Source organism: Podarcis pityusensis (assembly GCF_964106645.2).
Source record: "Podarcis pityusensis genome assembly, chromosome: 2".
NCBI lineage: Eukaryota > Metazoa > Chordata > Lepidosauria > Squamata > Lacertidae > Podarcis > Podarcis pityusensis.
This window is the reverse complement of record NC_138029.1, coordinates 22,243,270-22,267,369: the sequence shown is the minus strand read 5'-3', so window position 1 is coordinate 22,267,369 and position 24,100 is coordinate 22,243,270. Positions and strand designations below refer to the sequence as shown.

The following is a 24,100-nucleotide window of genomic DNA, read 5'->3' as shown; positions in this document are numbered from 1 at the left end:
TTAAATGGGATAATGTCAACAGGACAGGACAGGACACAGAAAAACTAGCTTCCCCAGACCCGGGAAATTGTGGATGTGACAAGCTTAATATGAAAGAGCCAACTTGTAGGCCGCAATCCTATGAACGCTTAACCTTGGAATAAGTCCCACTGAACTCTGTAAGACAGGCTCCTCAAAAGACACGCATTGCACAGTTAACCACCAGATGTTAGTTCAATAAAAAATATCACCTTTCTCACTTTGAGTACTTTGTATTTCCTCGGAGCAACACTGCTGTAACATTCTATACCAAACTAGATATTATTCTTGGCATAACACTGATGTGTTAATAGCTGAAATATCAAGTACTTGGCTAGCACAAGAGAGGAATTTCTGAGCAGCACAAACAATAAAATAAGAGGATTTTTTTGTTGTCACTTTGAGTCATCACTTGCCCATCTTCCTCCTGTTCAACCTAACCTCAATAATTGGAAGATACCCAAGAAATTTCAGCTTTTTCTGATAATCAATCCAGAGCTAAAAAGTACAGTTCTGCTCTTTTTCTCCCCAAAAATCCAGGTCTTTACAGAAACCATTCGGCATTAAAATTTAGAAAATAAGTTATGCATTGACCAAATGTCCAAGGCCTGTGTCGGCAGAATCAGAAGATGCGTTTGAAACACATGAGATTCCTATACACTTTCAAAGCTCCTATACACTTTCTAGCAAAAAAAAAATGGCAATTCTCCGAAATCGCAGGACACAAACTCATAACATCACAAGAGATTTATTGGAAATTACTATTCCGATTTTAAAACTGTCGGGATGAAAAGTTTTGAACAAAGTGTCCCCTGGGAGAAAGTTTGAGAGGGAGAGAGGCTCTTTCAAGCAGTCTTTGTAGATTATAATTTAGTTAATTTGGAAGGCCTAAATTTGTTTGCTAAAGGAAAAATGCCCTTTGCTCAGGGTCTTACACACAAACAGGATCAAGAATCAACTAACTGGTTTACACAAAAGATAAAGGATCAGATTTTTCAAAGCTGTTTCTAACAGTTGAATTGTTACCTACCATTTTAAGGCACTTTTCAGTGTTTTTCAATTTTATCCAAATCACTGAGGTAGATTGTTTGACGAAACAGTGAATTGCCTAAGGACATTAAGCACACAATTCTCTAAGCGAGAATTTGAACCTTGGCCTCTTGCCTTCCAACAAAAGCACAAAGTTAAACTGAACTTTGCTAATAACAATAAAAATAATAATATTGCACTTATCCACAGGCCTAGCCTGTAACATAACAGCCTGTTTGGCTTTGCCACATTGCCACCACATCCTGCCCTCATAAACCCGTTTTTCTCAATAAGCTCCATCTTCCAGCCAGAAGGAGGAAAGAGATGGCTGATCCAAACCTAAACAGGCCCATGGGGTACCTCAGAACTCTCCGTCCACTGTGAAACCCTGCACCATCTGCTTTAATGCTACATCCAACAAATTATCTAATGTTCATAAAGTTCCTTTTTTGTTATGGATTTCAGAAATCATAAGCAGTGTTCCAAACTCCCATTGTTCTAGGTGCATTTTGCCACATTTGTGTGAGCAGCTTCTGAGCTTGGTGTGCAGCACTGTGCCTAAGATTTCAGATTAATACTGCAGAGTGGAAGGAAAAGAGGACCTTTTTCTGCCTTCCCACTTCCAGCTACTCTCTGAAGACTGGAGAAGAGACCCTCTTCAGAATATTAAGGGGGTGGGCAGGGGAAGGATACTAGACCATGTGAAAAATGAACTTAAGATTTTAGCTGCAGTTTGTTCATTTTCAGCTTTGTATTCTTGTTATAAAAAAGCAAGCCTAGACATTCCGTTGTTGCGCCCATAACTTGGTTTAAGGTGCCACTTAGCTCCTAGCTTTCATATCTCAGTTTCCAACACTGATCATAAGGGACATAATTATCAAAGCCTCACCCATTAATTACAAAAATATGTACAAAGCACTCTAGCAGACTGTAGCTCAGGGGAACACACAACGGTCATTTCCAGCATCTTTATTTAAAGCGTTCTCACAGGAAACAGCCCAGGAAAGACCTACTAGTGGAGACCTTGGGAGTGCTGACTTTCAAATAAATCCTACTTGCTAGAAAAATAGGAGACTCTTTGTATCCTCGAACCCTACTGTAGTAGGCAACAAAAGCTGCAGGAAGGGACTTCACCAGAATAGAAGCTCGAGAGATATTCATCAAGTGCTTTTAATCCAAACGTGCCAATTCCTTTCTCTCTCCTCCTTCAGGAAAGCTGCCAAAACATCTAGACGGCATCTCGCCGTTAATGAGGGGCAAACTGTCTCCTGCATTGCAGAGATAAAGAAAGCTATGTGGAAAGCGAAGGAGGCACATTTCAGAATGACAATCCGGGATCGCTTTACAGGGCTCATGGCACGAAACTGAGGCATGCAATGTCAAGTTATCCGTGGCAAATCAGAAGAATCAACGCCCTCTTATTCACAGGAAATGAGGCCAAGCAAGCCTTCCCCAGGGTCAGATAAAACCAGAGAGCCTTCAATGAACGAGGTAACCGATAGCAGCGGCAGCAGAACATTTAAGTTTTAAGTGGTACTAAGTACGGTCTCCCCCCCCTCAGAGCCCCCCTCCCTCCAGCAGGCTAGACCAAAATGGGTTTCCTTCCTCTTGTGGGATGGGGGTGGGGAAATAAATACAAAAGAAAACTTTGCGGCTGGCATTGTTTCTTGGTGCAGCGACGTGCCACATTGCTGCATGGCAGGGAGGTGAATCACCACAGACATTGAAGTTGCACTATTCATTTTTCTCTTCTCCCCCCACACCCCAACCCCGTCGCCCCACCTCCCCTCCGAAAGCACACAAAGTTCTCTCTCAGTCTCTCCCCTCGTTGCTGCTAAAATAAGAAAGCCGTCCGCCTGCTTCCCCGGGACGCGCCTTGGAGTCATACATATTTTAAAGAAACCTATTTTTGCCCCTTCCCAGATTGCAGCGCTCTGTCGCTCTCTTGCAGACAGACAAAAATAATGACAACGAAATCAGGTCGAACTGAAAAGCTGGTGGTGGTGGTGGGGTTTGCAACGGCTGTGAGGATCTCCCCCCCCCCCGCACGATTTGCACACATTTCCCCACCCCAAATGCTGTCTCTGGTCGCAGACAAGCAAAGCAACTCGGGCTCTCGTGGTTTTAAAGCCTACTGCTTCCGTCCAGTCCACTTGCGGAAAAGCAGACAGTTCACAACCATGCTGGCCCTGAAAACTGCCCCCCTGCACATCTCATCTACTGAAACTTCTACAATAACCCCCCCCCCCCCCAAATCCTGCCGGATTCCTTTATCCTAGCGCGCGCCTTACAGCGCGCAGCGCGCAAAACGCACACACACCTCCGGCAACAAAGCGTCGCTACAGAAGACAAATAAAAGAAAGCGAGGGGTTTCTGTACCTTGCTTTGCAGACCGGCTCAGCAGCACACTGGAAGTTGGCAGCACAAAATACAGAGGGCTGACTGAAGCTCAAGCAAACTCAATCACACCCTCCTCTGAGCCAGCCCTACTCCTGACATCAGCGCAAGGCAGTTCTCTTTCGACTTCTTCTTTCCTTCATTGTATACATTAAAGCACACAACACCGGGTGGAGGGGAGGGGCGGGTGAAAGGAGGAGGAAGAATGGCGGGCAAAAAGAAAAGAAAAACGATACGAGCTGCTTCCTCAGTAGAGACCTGGCCATCCAACGAGGCGGTGGGACCCGGGCTCAGAAATTAGGACCAGGATGGAAAAGTGCCCCCCTATCTTCTCCACAAAGCCTATAAGAATCTCTCCCTCCCTCTTCCACGTTTCCTCTAGGCCTCCCCGCTGCTGTTTTGCATTGCTGTTTTGCATTTCTCTCAACCATATCTACTGATTACTTATATGATGTTTTCATGGAGAAAGCAAGAACAATGGGTATAAGTGAGATACGGTAAGTGAGATAAGTGGATACATGCAGAATTCCCGACGAAGGCGTTAAAAAAAAGTATGAAAACATTAATCCTAGTTCCCTTAGATTAACGGTTTTCAAACTTCTATCTTTGGGGTCACCTTCTGTCGAAAACTTGATTCTGGGTATATCCTAAGATGCACACTAAGCCCACATGGGACATACGAGCTCAGTCACTTCAGAAGAGCTAAGAATGTGCTCAGAAGAAGATACCCAACATTTCAACAGAAACCTGTGAATTGTGATCAGAGCAATAAGATCCAGCACACAGCTTTATAATCAGAACTGCTCTAGAGCCATTCCAGCTTTATCGAACTGTATCCTGAATTATGATATACTAGAATCAAACTGAAAGTTGAGCTATGACAGCTATGGAGTTATGAAGGAGCTAATGGGAAACAGATTGTTCAGGGATACCTGAAGGTTGGCAGAAGCAGAAAAATCTTTAGAGGCACGAGGGAACCCAGAGGACAAAAGACACACAGAGAGACAGCTAAATGGTGACTGAATATGGACAGTGGTCACAGAGTGTTGGGGTAGGACAAAAAAGAAAAAGGTATGTGATGGATTGGAATATCCTGGAAAAAAGCATAGTTGATGATGATAATGATGAATAATATACTGCCCTTTACCACCTGGAGGTCTCAGGGCAGTTCACAGAAAAGATAAACATAAAAACCAGTGGTTTTTATGTTTATCTTTTCTGTGAACTGCCCTGAGACCTCCAGGTAATACACACACACACACACACACACACACACACACACACACACAAACAAACAAACACAGTGTATATATATTATATGATCAAAATAAAAATAACAACCCCAATAACACCCTGAACAGGAACAGTCCACACTGCAACATTTTGTTACAGGTTCCACCTGTGTATTAGTAGTTTGTGGTTTAGAGAGAACCCTTTTCTATGCAGAGCAGCACAGTTCAGCGCTGGATATAGGACTGTACAAGCAGTACCCCCCCCCCAGAGTGCCGAGTCAAGAGGGTGCAAAATTGAGAAGATCCGTAAATGAAAAGGGGGCATCAAATTTTTGGCCTCGCACAGGGTGCCATACTACGAAATATTACCAAAGTCCACTCCTGCACAGTTAAAAAGTATGTTGTTGTTTTTAAAAAAACCCTGCCTTCCCACTATTTTCTGGTTCATCCTCTTTCCTTTGAGTGCATTGAATTTGCCAGCATGTTAAGACTGACTGATAGAACACATGTGGGGACTAGTTTCCAACTGAGCTGCCTTTGCTGCTGTTTAAATCAACCCATTTTTAATTAATGCACAGTGATGAGTTATGTGGGTTGGTTTGCCGCAAAGCCAGATTGCCAGCATGTCCAGCAGTCACTGTGTTTTAAAAATTAGGGCTAATCCACACCACCCTTGTGCCTGTGGGCAGCCCACTTAACAATCTGACTCTGAAGATTGTGGCCTTGGAGGTTCTTTTTATGTGCTTGGTTATGCAAGTGGTTTGTTGCAACTACAGGCTGCACTTTTCCACACAAGGTTTTCTTCCATTCCATTTCTTACATCTTGCTGGTTGCAAGGAGAGCACTGTTTCTCTAGCTTTGCACACACAGACCTCCATCTTGCATACTATTCAGTGGTACACTTCATGTCTGTGTGCGTCCCTGTAGGTTTGTAGGCATTGTGCAATATGCCCATAGCTTGGGCGTGCAGAGGAGGCCCAACAGCAGTTTTAGCAATTTGTTTGTAGGACACAAGAAAGGAACTGGTAGGGAACTCTTTGGCCCTTACTGCAATACTGAAACTGGAATTGGGTGCTTTTGAAAATCTGGCCCACAAAGGGCTAAACAAATGCATTCCACATGCCCTGCTCACTCCTTGGCTGAGGCAGATGTTACACCCATCACTGTTATTTGTTTATTTCCTCAACAGGGTTTTCCTTCTTGGCAGAAATCTAAGCCCAGAGCCAGGGCAGGGCTGCTTGATTACCAGCATCTGCCTGCTGCTATGGAGCAGGAAAACATATACACACAAGGACAGGTAAGGAATAGGTGAATGGAGTTCCCAGGCCTGCAAGCTGAGATGGGTGGAGGGAAAGTATTGGCCACAAAAGGTCATGTTTGTCTGAACTCTGTTAGGTGTTTGCACATCTCTGTTAAGGTTCCCACTTGATTAGTGCTGAAATGGCAAACAGATCTTTTTTTTAAAATGCCTCTTGGCTAATTGTCAAAGCTATGTGTGCACTTCTATATTTGCAGTTTATTTAAATGCACATTGACACATATGAATGGAAAATACGTTTGAGGTGGCAGTTCTGTTCATTGTCCCTTTAAGTGTATTTATACATGTGAACATGAAAAACGTCAGCAGTGCCACAGTTTCCATTTTTTCCTGGTGTATGTGTTGTGTTTTGCATGTGCACCCATCTAGTATTATATATGCATATTCTATAGTCTTAGGTTTCTGTTTAGCATGTGATCAGCTCATCTCTGTATTCAATCTGTTAATAAAACTGCACGGCAGGATAGGGGAGTCAGCATCTACAACTGCTCTGTGTAGGAACGCGTGGGTGTTGATATATGTATGTGCACTAGTCTTGACTCAGTGTGCCTGCCTGTCATTCTAGAAATACTGTGCACATGAATCAATCCATCCATCTGGGTGGGTGGGTGTGGTCTATGTGCATGTTGAGCTGTGACTATTTTCTGAAACAAAGAGTGTATGTTCCCAATGACATATTTATGTTTTGTTTGCTGCATTTTTGACCCATATACCACATCTTACTAAGCTCAAGGTAGGTAACAGCCATGGGGGGGGGGGGGGGACAGCAAAACACACCAACAAAATATGCAAATTTGCAGGGGGGGGGGATATGCATGCTTACCACTGACTGTAGCAAAGGTTTTTCCAGGTTTAATCTTAAAATCTCAGCCAGATGGTACACTGCTCAGGCTACCAGCTGGGAGGCCTAGGACTCCAGGTAACAGCTACATTCCCATACAACGTGGCAACTCTATTCCTACCCTTCTGGAGCGCTCTCTCTCTCTCGCTCTCGCTCTCTCACACACACACGAGAGAGAGAGAGAGAGAGAGAGAGAGAGAGACCAAAAAGATCCAGGCCATACACTGTCTGTCCTTTATAAAAGTAGATGGATTGATCACGGAGGCTCATGCATCCTAGAAAATGGATTAAGGATATAGTCTTATTCTGCTAACAATTTAATTGTTATAATTGTCAGCTGCCAAGTGATGGGGGCATCTCTAACAAATAAAGTAACAGCCAACTGTCTCCTGATGGATCCTCAGCCCTCTTCCCCTTCACAACCTGCAGGTCTGATTGCAAACTACTGTATAGCATATGCTCCCAGTTTAGAGCAAATCATATGCAGTTCACAGCTTGATTTTGCAGTTGTACAGACATGTTTAGGAACAGTGTGAGCAGGCACAGGTATTCAAGCCTGGGGAGAGGACACACACAATTCCAGTTGCTCCCGTAGTTCCCAGGCTCCTAAGCATGGTTAACTGAGAGCTGGCATGACATTTGCACGGCACCTTATAGGCCAAAGCATGCATTTCCAACACAGAGCCAGAGAGATGATCTGATGTTTTAGTTCATTTCAGCTTGGCTCTGTAATCCACTAAAGTATTGTAGTTAAATATATATTTTGAGCGATTCTTGTGTAATCCTGCTTATGTCTCAAGAGACCACAGATTGATTTCATGGAACGGGTGACAGCTCGGTTTGTAACGGAAAGTGGTGAGGCGTGAATATGCTGTGGAGCCCACATTCCCCCCCGCCCCAGAGAGGATTCCTCTGAGGCAGGTGATTTTACTTCTCTTACTATTCCTGGGGGTGCAGGATTTGCAAATGTCAAATCCGGAACAGGGGATGCCTGGTTGACAGAGAGGAACACCCCCCCCCACTACGTCACAAATGCTGCATCTGGAATTTCCCCTTTTTGAAGTTGCAGATGTTTTTCTCTGTCAGTTAAATATGCGTGGGCGGGAGGTGTTTGGTGCTGCGGTTTATACAGAGTCGCAAACGCGCACACTCCCAGCCCATTTGGCAGTCACATTTGTAGCTCAAATTACAATCATTAGCTAATTAGTCCTTCCAGCCCCATATTTCAGTGGCAGGCAAAAGTCACCATGTTATGGTCCCCCCTGCCCACCAACCCCCAAAAGCCCCACCTGCTCCTAGGAAGGACAAACAACATAATGAAAAAGATGCTTCGCTTGCCAGCTCAGCAATGAAAACACCAGGTGCAACAAAAATAATGTTGAGTTTGGTTCTGGGAGGAAAGTACCTGTTAAGCTATGCACCTTCTTGGGTGACCTTGGGCAATTCACAACCTCCCAGGCTACCGTACTTTGCAGGGTTGTTGTGGTGATAAAGTGAGCCTAATTAGAATCCATGGGCCTGATAAGGAAGGAAGAAAGGAAGGAAAGAAGGAAAGAAGGAAAGAAGGAAAGAAGGAAGGAAGGAAGGAAGGAAGGAAGGAAGGAAGGAAGGAAGGAAACTCCAAATGCAAGGATGAGAGGTTTTGCAATTAGTGCAACAGAGAGAAGATTGAGACACAGAAGAGATGCTTCCTGCCTTTTATCCGAGGACATGTGCCAAACATGTTTCAAAGTTATTTGCTGGTGGTTTCAGGAAGGGCAAGAGGTATCTACTTCCATCTTTGGTGGCTATGACCCCCAGGCAGCACAGAAGTTCTGGAGACTAGCTGTTGACCTTTGTCAGAAATAGGAGCATTCAAACAAACCACCTCACATGTTAAACTAAGGCACAAAGGGCTGTAGGAGTGAGACCCTTCCGTCTCTGCACGCACTGGCCATGCATTTGGAGAATGAGCTTGTGCACACACTCCTGTGTATTCTGCATCCAGTACATTCCACCACCGGTTTGGGAAGCAGCAAACACACGGCATTAGCCACAATCCATTCCTATCCTTTATCTATCCTGCAGTTTCTTATGAAATACTGCATTTCAATACATTACCCCCTGAAGCTATCTTCAGTGTGACTTCAGAAAAAGAACAAGTGAGCAGCATTTTCAGTCAGTAATATGTACGCAGCCCGTGAGAAGCGGCCCTACATGCATACTGATGTATAAATTCCAATGCAAAGGAAGACCCTGATTAGCCCAGGTTCCTCCCACTCACATGGAGCTCTATGAATGTACAATGGTATGCATGTAGGGCCCCCTTCTCATGCTCACATAATCTGTGCCTGACTCCACTGCCCCCCTAACACATGAAGGGTGTACCATGTTTGTCCAAGCATCCTAACGACTTCATGCCAGATCACATGAGACCACTAAGGACTGTGCTACTTAACCACTTGGAACCAAGTTACCCCAGCTTCCTATACAGGAACCTTATTACAGCTAAGCTATGTATAACACTGGGCTGGAAATCTCCCCACCAAGATGATAAAATATTGGATATAATCAACAAGCTCTTCCAGTGATGCATTGCCAGAATAATATGCACATCTCTGGTCTTCCCTCCATGACAGAAACAGGCATCATGGCACTTTCAAATTTAGCTCATTTACAGCGGCATAAAACTTTATAGATTAGGACCTATGCATGAAGCAGAAGTTGTGAAAGCTTAAGTGACCATATATTTGTCTCTAATGGAGCTACTCTGCTAGCATTCGTGAGTATGATACTACCATTGCTGATATTATACAGAATTGCTGGCTAGGAAGGCTGTTCCGCAATTCTGTCTGGTAAAAAAAGGCAACAACCTTTTCTCATTGATGCAGCCCCAGAAAGTGAGTGGTCAGAGGAAGAAGGGGATGAAGACTGGGAAGAGGAGGTGTTGGAAGCTGAATGAGTAACAGAGTTTAGTGAGCTGGGAGAGTCTGACAGACAGAAGTCCAGAATCAGAGGCAGAAGATGAAGCAGGTGAGTGGGAGGAAGTAAGTCAAGAGGCAGAGATGAGTTGGGCTGGTGAAGAGTCACAGGTATCTCCCCCTCCTGCTGCAACAAGCTCCCCTTCCCCTTGATCTCCCAGAACCAGAAGAGGGTTGAAATGTGCAGACCAGCAACAGGCTGCATGCAGTCTTAAGTCTCCAAAGGCTTGGCAACAGCCCTGGGGAGGAAGGGACTTAGATGGCTGTGTGCAGGTGGGGACCTACTGAGAATGAGCTGCTGACACTCTGCCAGGTCGGTGGAGATCATGTTTTGCTAATAAAGAGTTAACTCCAACTATGATCTGTGTGATTACTGACCGGCACACTCTGTGACACCCCCAGACTACTCCAGGGGTAGCCAATGTGGTTCCCTCCAGATGTTGTTGGACTCCGGCTCTCATCAGTCCTAGCCAGCATGGCCAACTGTCAGGGATTATGGGAGTTTTAGTCCAACAACATCTCAAGAGCACTAATGAACAACAAAAATAAAACAGAAGCAGTAAAATCAATAGTGAGGAGCAATAAAGCCAGTAACAATAAAACAACAAAATTAGCATACATTAAAAACTCTGGGCAACCAAAACTCCAATTCCCATCAGCCCCAGCCAGCATGGCCAACAGTAAAGAATGACAGTAGTTGTAATGCAATAACATCTACATGGTACCATGTTAAGTAGCCCTGCTCTAAAGGTACATCTCACAGCCATGTGTTGTCGTGATGTAAGAACACAATGAAAGAGTGAAATAATAGAGCTGAGTAATCAATGTCCTGTTGTCTCTTCACGCATATGATTGCATAACCTGTCTCCTCATTATGACATGTAAATAGGGAGCCAATTGCCACTTTGTTTGCTTATTGCCAAATACTACCCTGGTAAAAAAACCAGAACTCTCCTCCCATCTCAGCCCCTAAGTGCCTTGGTACAAGCAGATCTGCAGAAACCAAAGCCAAAAATAGCACATGAACAAAGAAGATGAAATGTGATGTTGCTATCTTGTTTAGGGATCAAAGGCTGGTTCTACCCACACCAAAGGTGCAGGATGTTTGGGGCTGCTCTGCAGTTAAGTCAAGTAAAATGGCATACTTGCTCCGTGGCTACAAGACCTCTACAAGGCAAGTGCTGTAACTGATATGAGAAAAAGTGTTTCAAAGGGTAGAACCCCCTCAAGCCTTAATTACCATGGTACTGCATTGACACTGAGCTTAGTATTCTCATAAGCATCCTCTTCAGATATGCAACATAATCTCCTCAGAAGGCTTTGGGGTCGTTTGCTAGCTAAAGCCACTTGCTAAATTGCTTTTGAGCTGTGTATGCAACAAGGCATTATTGTGCATGTGGGTCACAGCAGCCCTTTCTTTTTGTGTGCTCTTGCGCCCTTTTGTCTCCCTGTCTATTTTGATCTTTCCCAACTATACAAGTGGGTGGTACTTGATGGGATGTATTCATGCTGTTGTCCCCTCACCTCAATTACTACTTCCCCACCCTCTAGAAGTTCCAGAAACTTGAGGTCCACGGTGGGTTTGCACAAGAGATATATTTGTTTACCTGTGCCATATAGATAATTGTCTGTAGATTAGCACAATAATGAACAACTTTCACAGAAGCCAAATATCAAGCATATTTCACAGTGGGCAAAACAGCCAATATTAAAACATACTTTTTGGGGGGGAGGTGTTACCAGATTTATGCCATAGTTTAAAAAATGAAAACGTACTTGTATATCAAAGCCTTGCCTGGTAGAGAGCCAGCAGCCCACTGAGGAGTGTCTCGTCAGGACAAAGAACGACTGGGTCAACAGATGCGAACAATGTGAAAAACATGCACACGTGATTAATCAAATCTACTTTAAACTGTTGTGTGTACATATCCTTGATGGCTGATGGTTACTGGGTGCTGAACACAGGTTGCCCAACTGATTGAGGGTGGAACCAACTAGTTTGGACAAGCTGAATGTAGTCAGTAACAAGAGAAAAGAGGTTTTTGCAGCTGGCTACTAAGAGCAAGCCAGGGAGATTTCATAAGAGGAGTCCTGCTGAATCACACAACAGGCCACCTCAGCCAGCGTTCTGCTTCCCACAGTGGCCAACCAGGTTTTGCTTGAAGACAACAGATATTTCCCACTGCTGCTCTCAACTGGAACCTGGAGGAAATTGCTCCAAGGTCACGCTATTTTTTGGTGGGGGTTTTTTTAACGGGGGGGGGGGGGAGAGATGATGGTGCTTTAAAGACTAAAATTCAGTTTGAGTGTTCACCATATCTGTAAAAGAACACAAGTCTCCATTGCTCTCTCCCCCAACAAGAGAACTGATCCTGTAAAAGGCTGCGCCTAGAAGCTCAGTGAAACAGTATTGATCCTCTTTGTCTATTTATCAGCTTTGATTGATTCTGATCTGGCTTACACACTACGGTATAGCTTCTATCCATTCTGGCTCAGTTTTTTGCCCTTATAGGTGAAACTCATATGATTCCTCAAGAGAACAAGAAAACATATTCACAGTGCTCCATAAGAAAATATTGCTCCAGTTTATGACGGGTCAGCAAGGTTTATCTTGCCTGGGCCAGATTGTCGTCCCCCCCCTGCAATTTTTGGCACCGTGGAAGTGAGACCCCGCACCATGCTACACTGCTTTAGCGCAGCGCGCGAGTGGGCAGCTCAGTTCAGGGGCGGCTCATGGGCCAATCAAACAACCTCCGCAGGCAGCTTCCGGCCCATGAGCCTTAGGTTGGTGACCCCTGGTTTATGATCACAATTTTAGTATTCAGCGAGAGCCTGGTTTCAATCTGCACATTTCACTGTGGCAAGCTGGACTGAGGAGAGGTGATCACTCTGTGTAGCGATTGGTAACAGATTGGAGGCTCTCAGATACCATGGAAACTGGGTGCGGGGGCAGATCAGAAAATTACTGATATTATTCCACTTGCAAAAATATAATTGTAATGTATGAACAGTTCAGATGAATCAACGCAACCCTGATGATATGATCTTGATGGTCTATCATTGCAAAAGCTAATTAATTCTGAGATCCTGGCAGTTGTCAGACTTCTGCGGAGGAGCTGCTTTGGCAAGAGGAAGGATCAAATACACAGCCATGAGAAAATCTTCAATACCTACTTGCAGTAGGTACACAAAGTCCATTCCAGTGGGCCAAAAAGGAGTGGTAAGAGGGAGACAACAGGAATGGAATGGAGGGTAGAAGTGAAGCTGTTACTACTTTTATATTTATGTAGAAGGGTTTTTCTCTCCCCCTCCCTCACCAATGAGTTTACAATCCAATTTCCTCACAGAGGAGAAATCATAAATAGGACTGGAACCATATTTCAGAAATATATTATCTTTTCAGCATCTAATTTTTAGGATCTGAATATGTATTTCAGATATTTCAGTTATCAGTCTTAGTTTTCTAGTGCATATGGGAACCTAGACTTTCCATCACTGATCACTAATGAGGTCAGGGCCCCTCCAGACTGATGGGTTTGTCTGTCTTTTGCAGGTGCATTCTGCAATATGTCATTGACGCATTAACAGTGCATTCATGGTGGATTTATACTGGACCATCCACTTTATTATATGTCCTGAGATGCTTTCATAATCCTGCATTATTGCCATCTGGAAGGGCACTCTCAAACTATAGTAGGACAAACACACACACAAACCATTTGTGGTATGAAAAATCACAGGGTTTCAGCAGGAAGCGATAGGATATGCATTGTTTGGAAACGAAGCAGTGCGACTGCCCTAAAACTTTGGCAGGTGCAAATAGCGTTGAAAATGTGATCACATATAACCACCCCAGTAGCATCGTGAGCACAAATCACAATGACTGCTCAGTAAACTGGATGTCTGGAAGGCGTTTGTAAGGTTTAGTACAAAACAGAGAAGTTATTTCCCGTAGAGCGACCCAGACGGCCTGCAGCTGGCTGCCAATGTCTCACAATTCCTATCAGTTGGGAAGGGGGAAAGTAAGAAGGGGGCACTGCACATCCCCACTTTCACCTTCCACTTCATGCATTCTGACTGTCAGGTTTATCATGCAAGCAGTAATTGGAGTGGATAGAATCTGAAGGATGCTGAGCTGCCTCCTTCCCCTGGCTCCTTCCCCTCCAATGGCAAAGCTATGACCAAGATGTAGACATTAAAACCCTTGAAGGATGTTTCGGAGAAGAATCTACTGCTCCCTTCCCAGTGCACATGGCCCTTCATGATAAAAACATCTAGAACTGAGTAATAGGAGTGCGGGGGATGTCCCTGTCAGTTAACCACCATAACAAAGATATAGCTGAAACACTCTCAACTTTTATCGAACAATAGTAATTCTGGCAGAATCACAAAAGAATGGAGTTCCCACCATTATGTTCTGAGAGAGCCGTGTCTTTGAAAACCACATTACAGAAGAGCAAAAAGTACAGATTTGCCCATCAGTGCATTGCCGTGCTGGGTACTGTACTTGATATTTCTGACTTCATTTGTTCTACATATAATTTTAATGTATTATGAAAACTTTTAATAAAAAAAAATGTGGGGGAAAATATAATTGTTTTGTGACTCACTTCATGACACGGAACAAACTCACCCCATACACAAAATGGATGGAAGTGACAGGCTTTTAAAATACAAAGTACCAGTAATTATTTGGAAGCTGTGGGCTTCTTCTGACCACATTTAGCTGATGAAACACACACCTAGCCATTTTGGAGTGGGGACTGCATTGAACAGAAGCCTAACTGTTTTCCTACTGCAGTGCCTTTCCTGTTTGTTCACCTTTAGGGAATTGTTGTTTCAGTCAAGGCCATGCACTCTTTTGCTGCTGGATGCCTGTATAAGGTGCACATTTAGTTAAATCTAAAAAAGGAGGTGGTCAATGGCACAGCTCTCGCCCAGGAGCAAGTATGCATCTCTTTTACATGTGGGTAGGATATGCTGTACTTTCACATTTGCAAGGGGGTCATGCCTAATCAGAGTTTTGCAGCACATTTTCAGTAATGCTGTGGAAAGGACTTACTGAGAAAACGAAGCAGCTTGCAGAGCTTATTCTTATTGCACTATTTGGGTTACCTTATGGGGGAAGGAGTTAAATTCATAGCAAAGCACTATGACGCAGTTTCACTGGTGTTTGGATCTAGAAGTGGAAGGCAACATAGTATGGACATATAAAGAAGTAGCTGCAGAAAATTTATTTCCCCCCAGATGTTATCTTAGGTACCACACAGAAACAATCGCGAAAAATAAATAAAAAAATAAATGTCAGCCAAAGATTTGGAGACCAGATAGCGATGCTTAGAGATCCATGCTGAACAAGTTAAAAAATGTGGATTGGAAAATAGGACAATAACTTGAGAGACTTAATGGAAATTTTGAAAAGAGATGCTGAAACATATTGATCTGTCTTCAGAGAGCCAAGATAAAGAAAGAGCAGAACCAAACACCCCAGGCCTCAGTTGATCACCCAAGTACGTATATGTTCCCTGTCTCCTGGTGCCCATTTCCTTCTCCTGCCATGGTTTCTATCCCTTCCCCATATTTTATGCCATCTCATTGTGCCTCAAGGTCAGATTGAGCATTTCATCTTCCCTGTCGTGTGCAGTGTAGAACATTTGCTTAAGTCAGCTGGGACTGTTTGAGACGAAGGGTTGCACTTATTCTTTTCCAACCCTAGGATTCAATGCGGAGCAGGAGAACTAAGCACACACAAAATTTATTATTCTATTTGGATGTCTAGCATGCCCAATTTCCAAAGTTTCACGATGCATAACAAAGGATTAGCAGTCTTACGCTATGCACACATTACTGGCTTAAAAAGGCAGCTAAGTCACTCTTCCTCTCAATTTGGATCGAAGCTGGTTTGGGGAAAAAACACATCAAAACACAGCATTTTGTAAGAAATGACAGGATAGATACAGGCTAATTATGGACTGTGGCTAATGTCATGTGTACACTGCTTCCAGAACCAGCTGTGAGAAAACACTGGATGTAGAGCAAAAGGGAGTGCATACACAGTCTTATTCAATGGGATTTGCAATGTTCAAGACAGCTGAACTGTAGAAGAGGACAATTTTTTTGCAGAAACTGAATGGCACTTATTTGCATAATATATTCAGATAGCATAACTTAACTTTCTTTGCTGCAGAACTGGATATTGCTGAGGTAAATAGATGCAGAATACACACTACTCTAATTATAAAGGAATCTGACTACACAGAAATAGCACTATTTGGTTATTTATGTGTATAAAGCTTTTAAATTAGTCACTTCATACACTCTACCTCCGCACCCCCCAAAAAGCACTCTTTTATAAGAAAGAGCATGCAACCCACATGTAGCTATTAATGTATGGATTTTTCTGTGTATGCACATAATGGGAAGCCACAGCCAAATATGGCTTCCTAGTATACACATACAAAGCAAAATGAACTCATAATAGGAGATCACACCTGACGATCTGCATGCAGTCTACACAGTATTTTCTACACACGTTTTCCATGTTCACAAAACGTGATGACGAACTGTCCCTAGGTAACACATGATTTAAAGCGAAAACCCAGAGGGGACAAGAAGATTTTCCGTGTGTCTTTTGAAAATGTTCACTCTTCTGTGTAATAACCTAGTTGCCGAAATAGGCTTGCTGTGCAACTGTACAAGAGACGTTTGATGCTCTGTGTGAGCTGATTGGCCCATTCAATTGCGGTGCTCTTGAAAGCAGGTGGCAACACACAGAGGAAGTTAGAGACATAGTTCAGAACAGGCTGGTACCAAAGAAGCAAATCTAATCCTTGCAGAGGATGAGTCACAGCTCTCCTACATACACAGTTCCAAGCCTGTAGTTCTTCTCACAAGGACCACATCACTCACGTCTCAGTAAAAGCGAGAGAAGCAAAAACCATGAAACAACAGAGGAGAGGAAAGAATTGTGTTTGAAAAAACAACCCTACAGAGATGTGCACCTGTGATGATGATCTGTACAAGATTAGGAGGCACTGCAGACGTTTTTAAAGCTGCTAACACTATTACTAGGAAGAGAGATCCATCTGTCCTAGTTTTCTCTTTCTGCCAAGGCTAGCCACTTTCTGGCTGGCTATAAGGCAGCATTCTTGCTGAAGCGGCAAGTGGAGGAGACTTTCATTAGCAACCTCGCTGTCTGCATTCACACATAATCCTAAACCAGGCTGTGTGGCTTCTTTTAACTATAATATGCATGAGGTGTCTGAGCAAAAATGCCTCTCTTCATCAGTGAGGAAACAAACCACAGAGCAGCTGGCTTGGTATTGTTATGAATTTGGGAAGTGGGGAGGGAGGGAGGGAGTAGGCTATATGTGAGATCCTTCTAATTCCTGGATCCAACAAGTGTTAAAATATAAGCCAGGCTAGCTTCCTGTGTTGAGGTGACCGCCTGGGTGATGGGCCATTAAGAGAACAAAGGAAAGGGGCTCTGTGCTAGAGAACAAATGGGTGGGGCTCCTCCCTCAACTCAAGGATAGTTAGAAGGACAAAGCCTGAATTTTAGAGCTGAGAGTTTGCAGTGATGTAAAGCAGCAAGCTGGAGAGTCAGAGAGCAATACCTGATGTCTGTTTGAATCCAAGGCTGCGGCTATGGGAGAAACAAGACCCTTTTGGGGTGTTAATGCTGTGAGCTCCTCCATCGCAGGCTCAGGTTGTATATATGTGTAAATAAACCATATATCATAAAGACATCAAAGTCTCTGCTGTGTCTCATTCCCGCAAGAAACACAAACACTGGTTAAGTACCTGGAACCCCCAGAATCTCACAACGCACAGAGATTGGGGTGGCATGTAAAAGTATTATGTCCAAACAGTGATGATATATTTTTTCCCTTCCAAACAAACAGCACTGGCCTGGGTGTAATGTGAACTCTGTGGGTTTTTTCTCCACTTGACTAAGGGAGGAGCAAAGCTGGAGTATTTGAGCTGCTTTCACCAGAATGCACTTCTTTCACTCTATTGTTCAAACAAACCACTGCTTGGCTTCGTGTTACACATGCATGCAGCCTCCACCTTTTCTGAGCAAATACTACCCACCTCTACCAGGAGCACAAGGACTGCAAAATACCAAGATATGCTTGCCTTGATTGGTATCCCCACATCTTCTAACATGTCGCAAATGAAAACAGTAATAATCCTGAGCATATACACGTGGCCCACAAATCACTGATCCCACTTTATAGGTGAAGAACACTGAAGCTTACAGATAACTAAAGTGACTTACCTAACTGGGAAGAACATTCTTCACTCCACCATCCAAAAAAGTTCAGCTTTCCTCCATGGTAGGTGTGCAGAAAGGTGATGGACAAACATTGAAATGAAAGACATTTCAATCATGTTTCTGTCCTTCCTGTGATACCAGAAGGGAAGCCTGCCCTTCAGGAAAGTAACTTTGCTTCAGAAATGAAATAAGTAAAACATGAACTATAAAGAAGTCTGCATTGCTCAACTTTCACTGCTAGTCTTCTGTAATAAGCAGTGGAGTTTTGGGACAAGACTAGCTGGAGAGCATTAAAGCTAATGTCTATTTAGAACAAACTTGAGAATGCATACATGTGCTCAAATGTCTTTTAGGAATATAAACAGCTGCCTGATTAATTTTGAGTACTTCTGTTTTATATTACTAACATTGCCAACTATATAACTAACGTTGCCAAACCCTATTAACTCTTGAAAACATGGTATGACCAGAAAGCTAATTGAACTAATACTATCAAGCAAATATTGCTAATTAGCAATAATGAAACAATGCAGTATAACAAAAGTCCCTAATGTTGTTAGCATATGTGTGTGGTAGTGCTTAATTTCCTCTGGCAACGCCTATGAAGGAGCTATTTTTATTGTGCATTCATGATGACTTGTTCTCATGATGGTATCAAGACGATTATATATGATCATGCTTTCAACACTGTTTGCGGTTGCAAAAGTTTCAGGGCAAACACACTGGTTTGTTTCCAATCAGGACATTTCTTTAGCTTCCTGTTGAAAACCTGTAACCTTTTCATTTCACAAATGTTCAGAGTGTGTGCCTGTCCTGCTTTTGTTGTGCTATAGCGCTAGACTGCCCCTCCAGATGACCAGAAGATGGAAAAAGGAAGGTCCAATTTACACTGCCCCATTGTTAAATTCAGTAAGACTTGCATCTGATTACATATGGTAAGGATTGTGCTGCTAGTGTGTCAAGAGTCCTTTTTAACTCCTTGCCAAGTTGTCAAAACTTGAGACTCACAACATATTCCCCCTTCTGCTCTCCTTACTTTAGCTCAAGGTCCCAACTCCAAAGGAACTAAACAAAGAAGTGTTTTATCTAGCTAGAATGAGTTATTCTCAAAACCCTTGGGGAAAATACTGAGAGATTTACTTAAACTAGTTCCTGGGCAAAGCACAAATGAAGATATAGGTAAATATCAGATACAGGAAAAATTAAAGATATCTGTGGGGCAATGAGCCATTTCACAAAAGAAACCCTTGGGAAAGTGATCATAAATCTGTAGTACCTGTGCGTCTGTGGTATACTTGCCACGATGTGTGTTTGCTATGGGTATGCCAAAGGTAGAAAGTAAAGAACAGCAGGGAGGTCAGGTGTTGGCGAAGTTGGCTGTGCTAGGATTGCTAGAGATTCTAGACTATAGCATGTTTGCAGCATTTTAGGCTGGGTGTGACATATACCTGGACTATATGTATAGGCACAAGTCATCAATGTAACAGTGGCATTATTAAATTTGAAGGATTTGCTGCCATTGGGGTCAAATCTGTGATGAATTAGCCATCAGCAAATCAGCCAAGCCCTTGCTACAATGTAGCTATCTGAAAAAGGGGGTAGAAAACCTGTTGCTCTCTGATGATAAGCAGAGTTCAGCAACACCTGGATATCCATGGGTTCTCCATCCCCGTTCTCCTTGAAATATGACATGGGTCATGGGTTTCAGTCCTAGGTTGGGGAAAATATTCCTGCGTTGCAGGGGGATGGACTAGATGACTCTTGTGGTCTCTTCCAATTCTACAGTTCTAAGATTCCTGCTCCCTTTCATTTCCCTCCCAGCTCAGAACCTGGTAGCTGTTCTGAGCTCCTAGAATTTTAAATGGGGGGTAGATTACCTACCATCAGCTGCAGAATGACCCCACACGTGCTACAACAGAGTGTGGGATAACAAGGAGAGGCGAAGGGAGTGAGTATGAGTACAAGCCAAGGGCATGTATGTGATGGATGGGTGAGAGGGATGTGGGCCCCAGATTAAGGCTTTGCACAGGGCACCCATGACCATTAATACAGCACTGTCAAGGCACTGCTTTCTCTGGCCTCACAACTAGATGGGAGAAATAAACCAGACCCTCTCTCCTGAATCCAGCTGCTAGCAAGCCAGACTGACACCTACTGGACAATATATTTGAAGCACATTATTGCCTTCATGGCACTGAGCAGTACACTGAGCAGGGTGGGACTGCTATCTGCTGCAATACAAGAATATTCACCCGTGCAGCTGCTTTCATTGTTAACCAAGTTGAAACACCTACTACATAAATATCTAGCTGTTAGAGCTTATCACTACTATAGCAGCTTTCTCTCTGCAAAGTGCTACTTTACAGGTCTTCGCACTTAGTACTGACTCACATAAGCAAGACTAAAACATGGCAATGAAACACAGTAGGTGGCAATGATGGCAAGGAATTGATCAGGATACTAGCTACCCTACCAACTCTTACATAATGTCTAAGATGTGGAACATGCATCACCACTCAGATAGTGAGGAAAGAACAATGAATCATTTTGAAATAGTTCCCCTTCTCCTGTGGTCTCTAGCACTGCTCAAAATAAAACTGGAAAAGAGGCTCAGCCAGATTCAAAGGGTGAAACCTACCTCAGTCTACCCCACAAACCTCAGCATCCAAAGATCAAGTTTCAGCTCTCCTATAATCAGGTATTTCATCAATGTGAATGCTCATAAGGTTATTAAACTGAATTTTTAAAAATTGGCTTGTGATGCCACATTATTTCAGATTTCAAAATAGATAGGAAATTATTTTGCAATGGTCCATTTTTGCAGGTATAGAAGTTCTTGAGCTGCTCAGGATTCCTTGGTAGGCAGAACAGAAGCTTATTATCTGTTTTAGAAAAATCAGTGCTAGATTAGCCTTTCAAATGTTCCTAGTACAGTGGTACCTTGGTTTACAACTATAATCTGTTCTGGAGGTCCGTTTGTAAACCAAAACAGGTTGTAACCCAAGGCGCACTTTCGACAATTGGGCCTCCAAATTTTTTTTGTCTGTAATCAAAAAAAATGGGTTGTAATCCAAAAAAAGGTTGCAAACCGGGACATGCACTTCCAGATTTGACATTTTGTAACAAAACGTATGCAAACCAAGACGTATGCAAACCAAGGTACCACTGTATCTTCAAACCATCATGGCAAAACCAGCCACTCACTACTTCAGCCAGGATACCGGCAATTGCCTCTGAGTAAGAAGCTGCTGCCAGAGTCACTGGGGAGCCATGCCAAAAAGAACTCACAGCACTGTACATCCTGCATATGCTGCTCTTCCAACAAATCTGACTTATAAGGGTCAGGACAGGAAAACTGTACACAAGATGGCTGCAAAATAAAGCTGCCAACATTATTTCAAGTCCATGATCTTTCTGCTCCTAACAGCTGGGTTTCATCTGACAGTTTAGGTTATAGCCCTGGACAAAAACATCATCATGCTGCTCTGGGGCCTGTGCAAACTTTGCCCCCAACAGCCTTTAGTTTATAGCACAATGAGTATACAGTTAATACTCTCTCAGGGCAAGGGATCCAGCGTCTTCAATAAGATTTAATAAGAATTCTTTTGTAGGGATATAAAACTGTCCCAGAACTGAGTTTCAATATAGGACAAATTGTGATCGTGCAAGTGTTATAGGCATCACCAATGGAAAAGATTTCGTAAGTTATTTAGTATAGTTCTCTGCAACAACAGAATCCCTCATGCTAAAACTAAACCTGACCTGCATCTTTTTCCATGCACCTGCCTCTTTTTTTCTGCCAATAAAAAGCAACATTGGGAGCCTGTGTTTGAGCAGCAGGAATGATTGAGAAAGGTGCTCAGTGGTGTGAAGTCTACTTCCCACATTAAAAGTATAGGGGGGTGAGGGACTGGGGTGGCAAAGCTTAAGTTCTTTATTGAGTGCATGCTTGGGGTTTTTGTGTCAGTGTCACTTGGGGAAGTTCTCTTTCTATTCGCTTGTTATGTTTCCTTAGTGGTGAGAGAGGTTGGGGTGGCTTGGGTGTGGTTGATCATCTTTGGCCGGCTGCAGTAGAATTTGTTTGTGCATGGGTGAGGGGGGTTGTCGGGTTAAGTTAGCCATATTGAATCGTATGCTGTTGGTGGGTTATGAGCTCTTTATAGTGTGAGTGGGCATTATTATCTTGGAATATGTTCAGTAGGGCCAGTTCTGGGGTGACTTCTAGTACCTGTTTAGTTATTTTGCTTATTTCTGGTATGACTGCGCACACCCCTTTTCTGACTGGGTCCTCGATTACTTGGTTTGGGGGGATCTGCTGGTTCAGACACAGCATATGTCTGAGAAGACCCCAGGAGCGATCATGGGGAGGAGGTGCAAGGAAAAAACTGTTGTGACATTTATTTATTTGGCAACTTGGAAGGACTGTTGTGGGATCCAGAAACGGCAACCTGGAGCTCCACTAACCACTTAACTCAGGGGTCAGCAAACTTTTTCAGCAGGAGGTCAGTCCACTGTCTCTCAGACGTTGTGGGGGGGCTGGACTATATTTGGGAGGGGGAAATGAACGAATTCCTATGCCCCACAAATAATCCCGAGATGCATTTTAAATAAAAGCATACATTCTACTCATGTAAAAACACGCTGATTCCTGGACCGTCCGCGGGCCGGATTTAGAAGGCGACTGGGCCGGATCTGGCCCCCAGGCCTTAGTTTGCCTACCCATGACTTAACTGCTCTCTTCTCCATCAGCTTGGGAGCTTTTTCTGAGACACCTGCGGAATATGATAGCATCCTTTGTCGTTTGAGCATCTTTATCAAGATGCTAACAGATCTGCCTGCCTTTGATCAGTTGTGCTTCAAGGGAAGCTCACCAGTCCTCTGATTCTTTAATATTTTCCAGCCCAGATAGATGTTAACCAAAGGATCTCGCAACAGTCATCTCCCTGCAGGAGCAAGGAAGCATAAGAGAATCAGATGCACCACAAGAGCATCTTGGATGGGATGGCTTTCAAAGAGGGCTAGACAATTGCATGGAAGAGAGGCCTATCAAATGCAACTAGCAGTGATGGCTATGCTCAGCCTCCCCTGTTGGAGGGAGCAATGCTTCTGAAAAGTACTTGCTGGAAACCAGACTCCACAAACGTGTTTCACAAGGACCCCTTCGTTCCCTCTGCCCCAGTACCTGAGGGTCGTCACATCTCTCCAGGGATTTGGCCAGAATGAAGTATATGTTGGGGAAAGGCTCCCTCCCTGCAAAGAAAATGGAGCAATCAGTAGGCACCTGGCTCCCAGCCATGCTAGCAGCAGTCTGGCACATGAGGTTGGGGGACATGGGAAGGAAGCATTCCTGTAGTATAGGGCATTCAACTGGCATTTCCACCTACATGAACTCTTAGCCTTCCCCCCCTTGTTCTGGCCTGCCTCTCTCCTAAGGAAGATGCAAGCTCTTGCTGGAAGCCACTGGTGGGGAGAGTGTTCCTATGATTCCCAAATGTTTCAGAAACATCTTTTTGTTCCTTTAGCTGATTCCTATAATCATAGCATGGTAGGATTGGAAGGGGTCCCAAGGGTCATCTAGTCCAACCCCCGGCAATGCAAGGATCCTACCCATAGCCAGCCCCAGCTGGGCTCCAAACTCCAGCCTTCCGGTTACCATTGCAATTCTGCATGGTGTGGAGAAATGAGAGTGTAAGCAACACATTTCTCTCTCCCCTAACACTGATATGAGATCCACATCATGCATCCCTTTCAATAACTAAAGTCTAAAGGGCTGTCACATGAAGCAAGCTTGTTTTCTCCAGCTCCAGAGGCCCTTAGGGCCTGAAGCAGTGACTTGTAGGTTTTTAAGCAGCGCTTGGATGGCCATCGGCCATGGATTATCTAGTTGAGATTCCTGCATTGCAGGGGGTTGGACTAGATGACCCTCGGGGTCCCTTCCAACTCTACAATTCTATGCTGGTATGTTTTAAAGAGCATCCAATGCGCCTTTAAAGTACATGACTTCCACCAGAATGATTTGTGCCATTG

The 24,100-nt window shown here is 43.8% G+C and overlaps 1 protein-coding gene across 6 annotated transcripts in view; it reads right to left on the bottom strand.

Annotated features, from left to right (window-relative positions):
• DGKA (diacylglycerol kinase alpha) overlaps nucleotides 1-24,100 on the bottom strand; it is a 75,845-nt gene that overhangs the window by 50,215 nt on the left and 1,530 nt on the right. Inside the window, exon 2 of one of the 6 annotated variants that reach the window (XM_080994496.1) lies at nucleotides 23,256-23,323. The exons of 1 other annotated variant lie outside the window; for it this stretch is intronic. In XM_080994496.1, the coding sequence (XP_080850622.1) occupies nucleotides 23,256-23,323 (68 nt within the window). Of the gene's footprint in view, nucleotides 1-3,426; nucleotides 3,564-18,076; nucleotides 18,109-23,255; nucleotides 23,324-24,100 lie in introns of those variants that run through there. 4 more of the 6 variants (XM_080994502.1, XM_080994497.1, XM_080994501.1 and 1 more) reach the window with 4 other exon arrangements.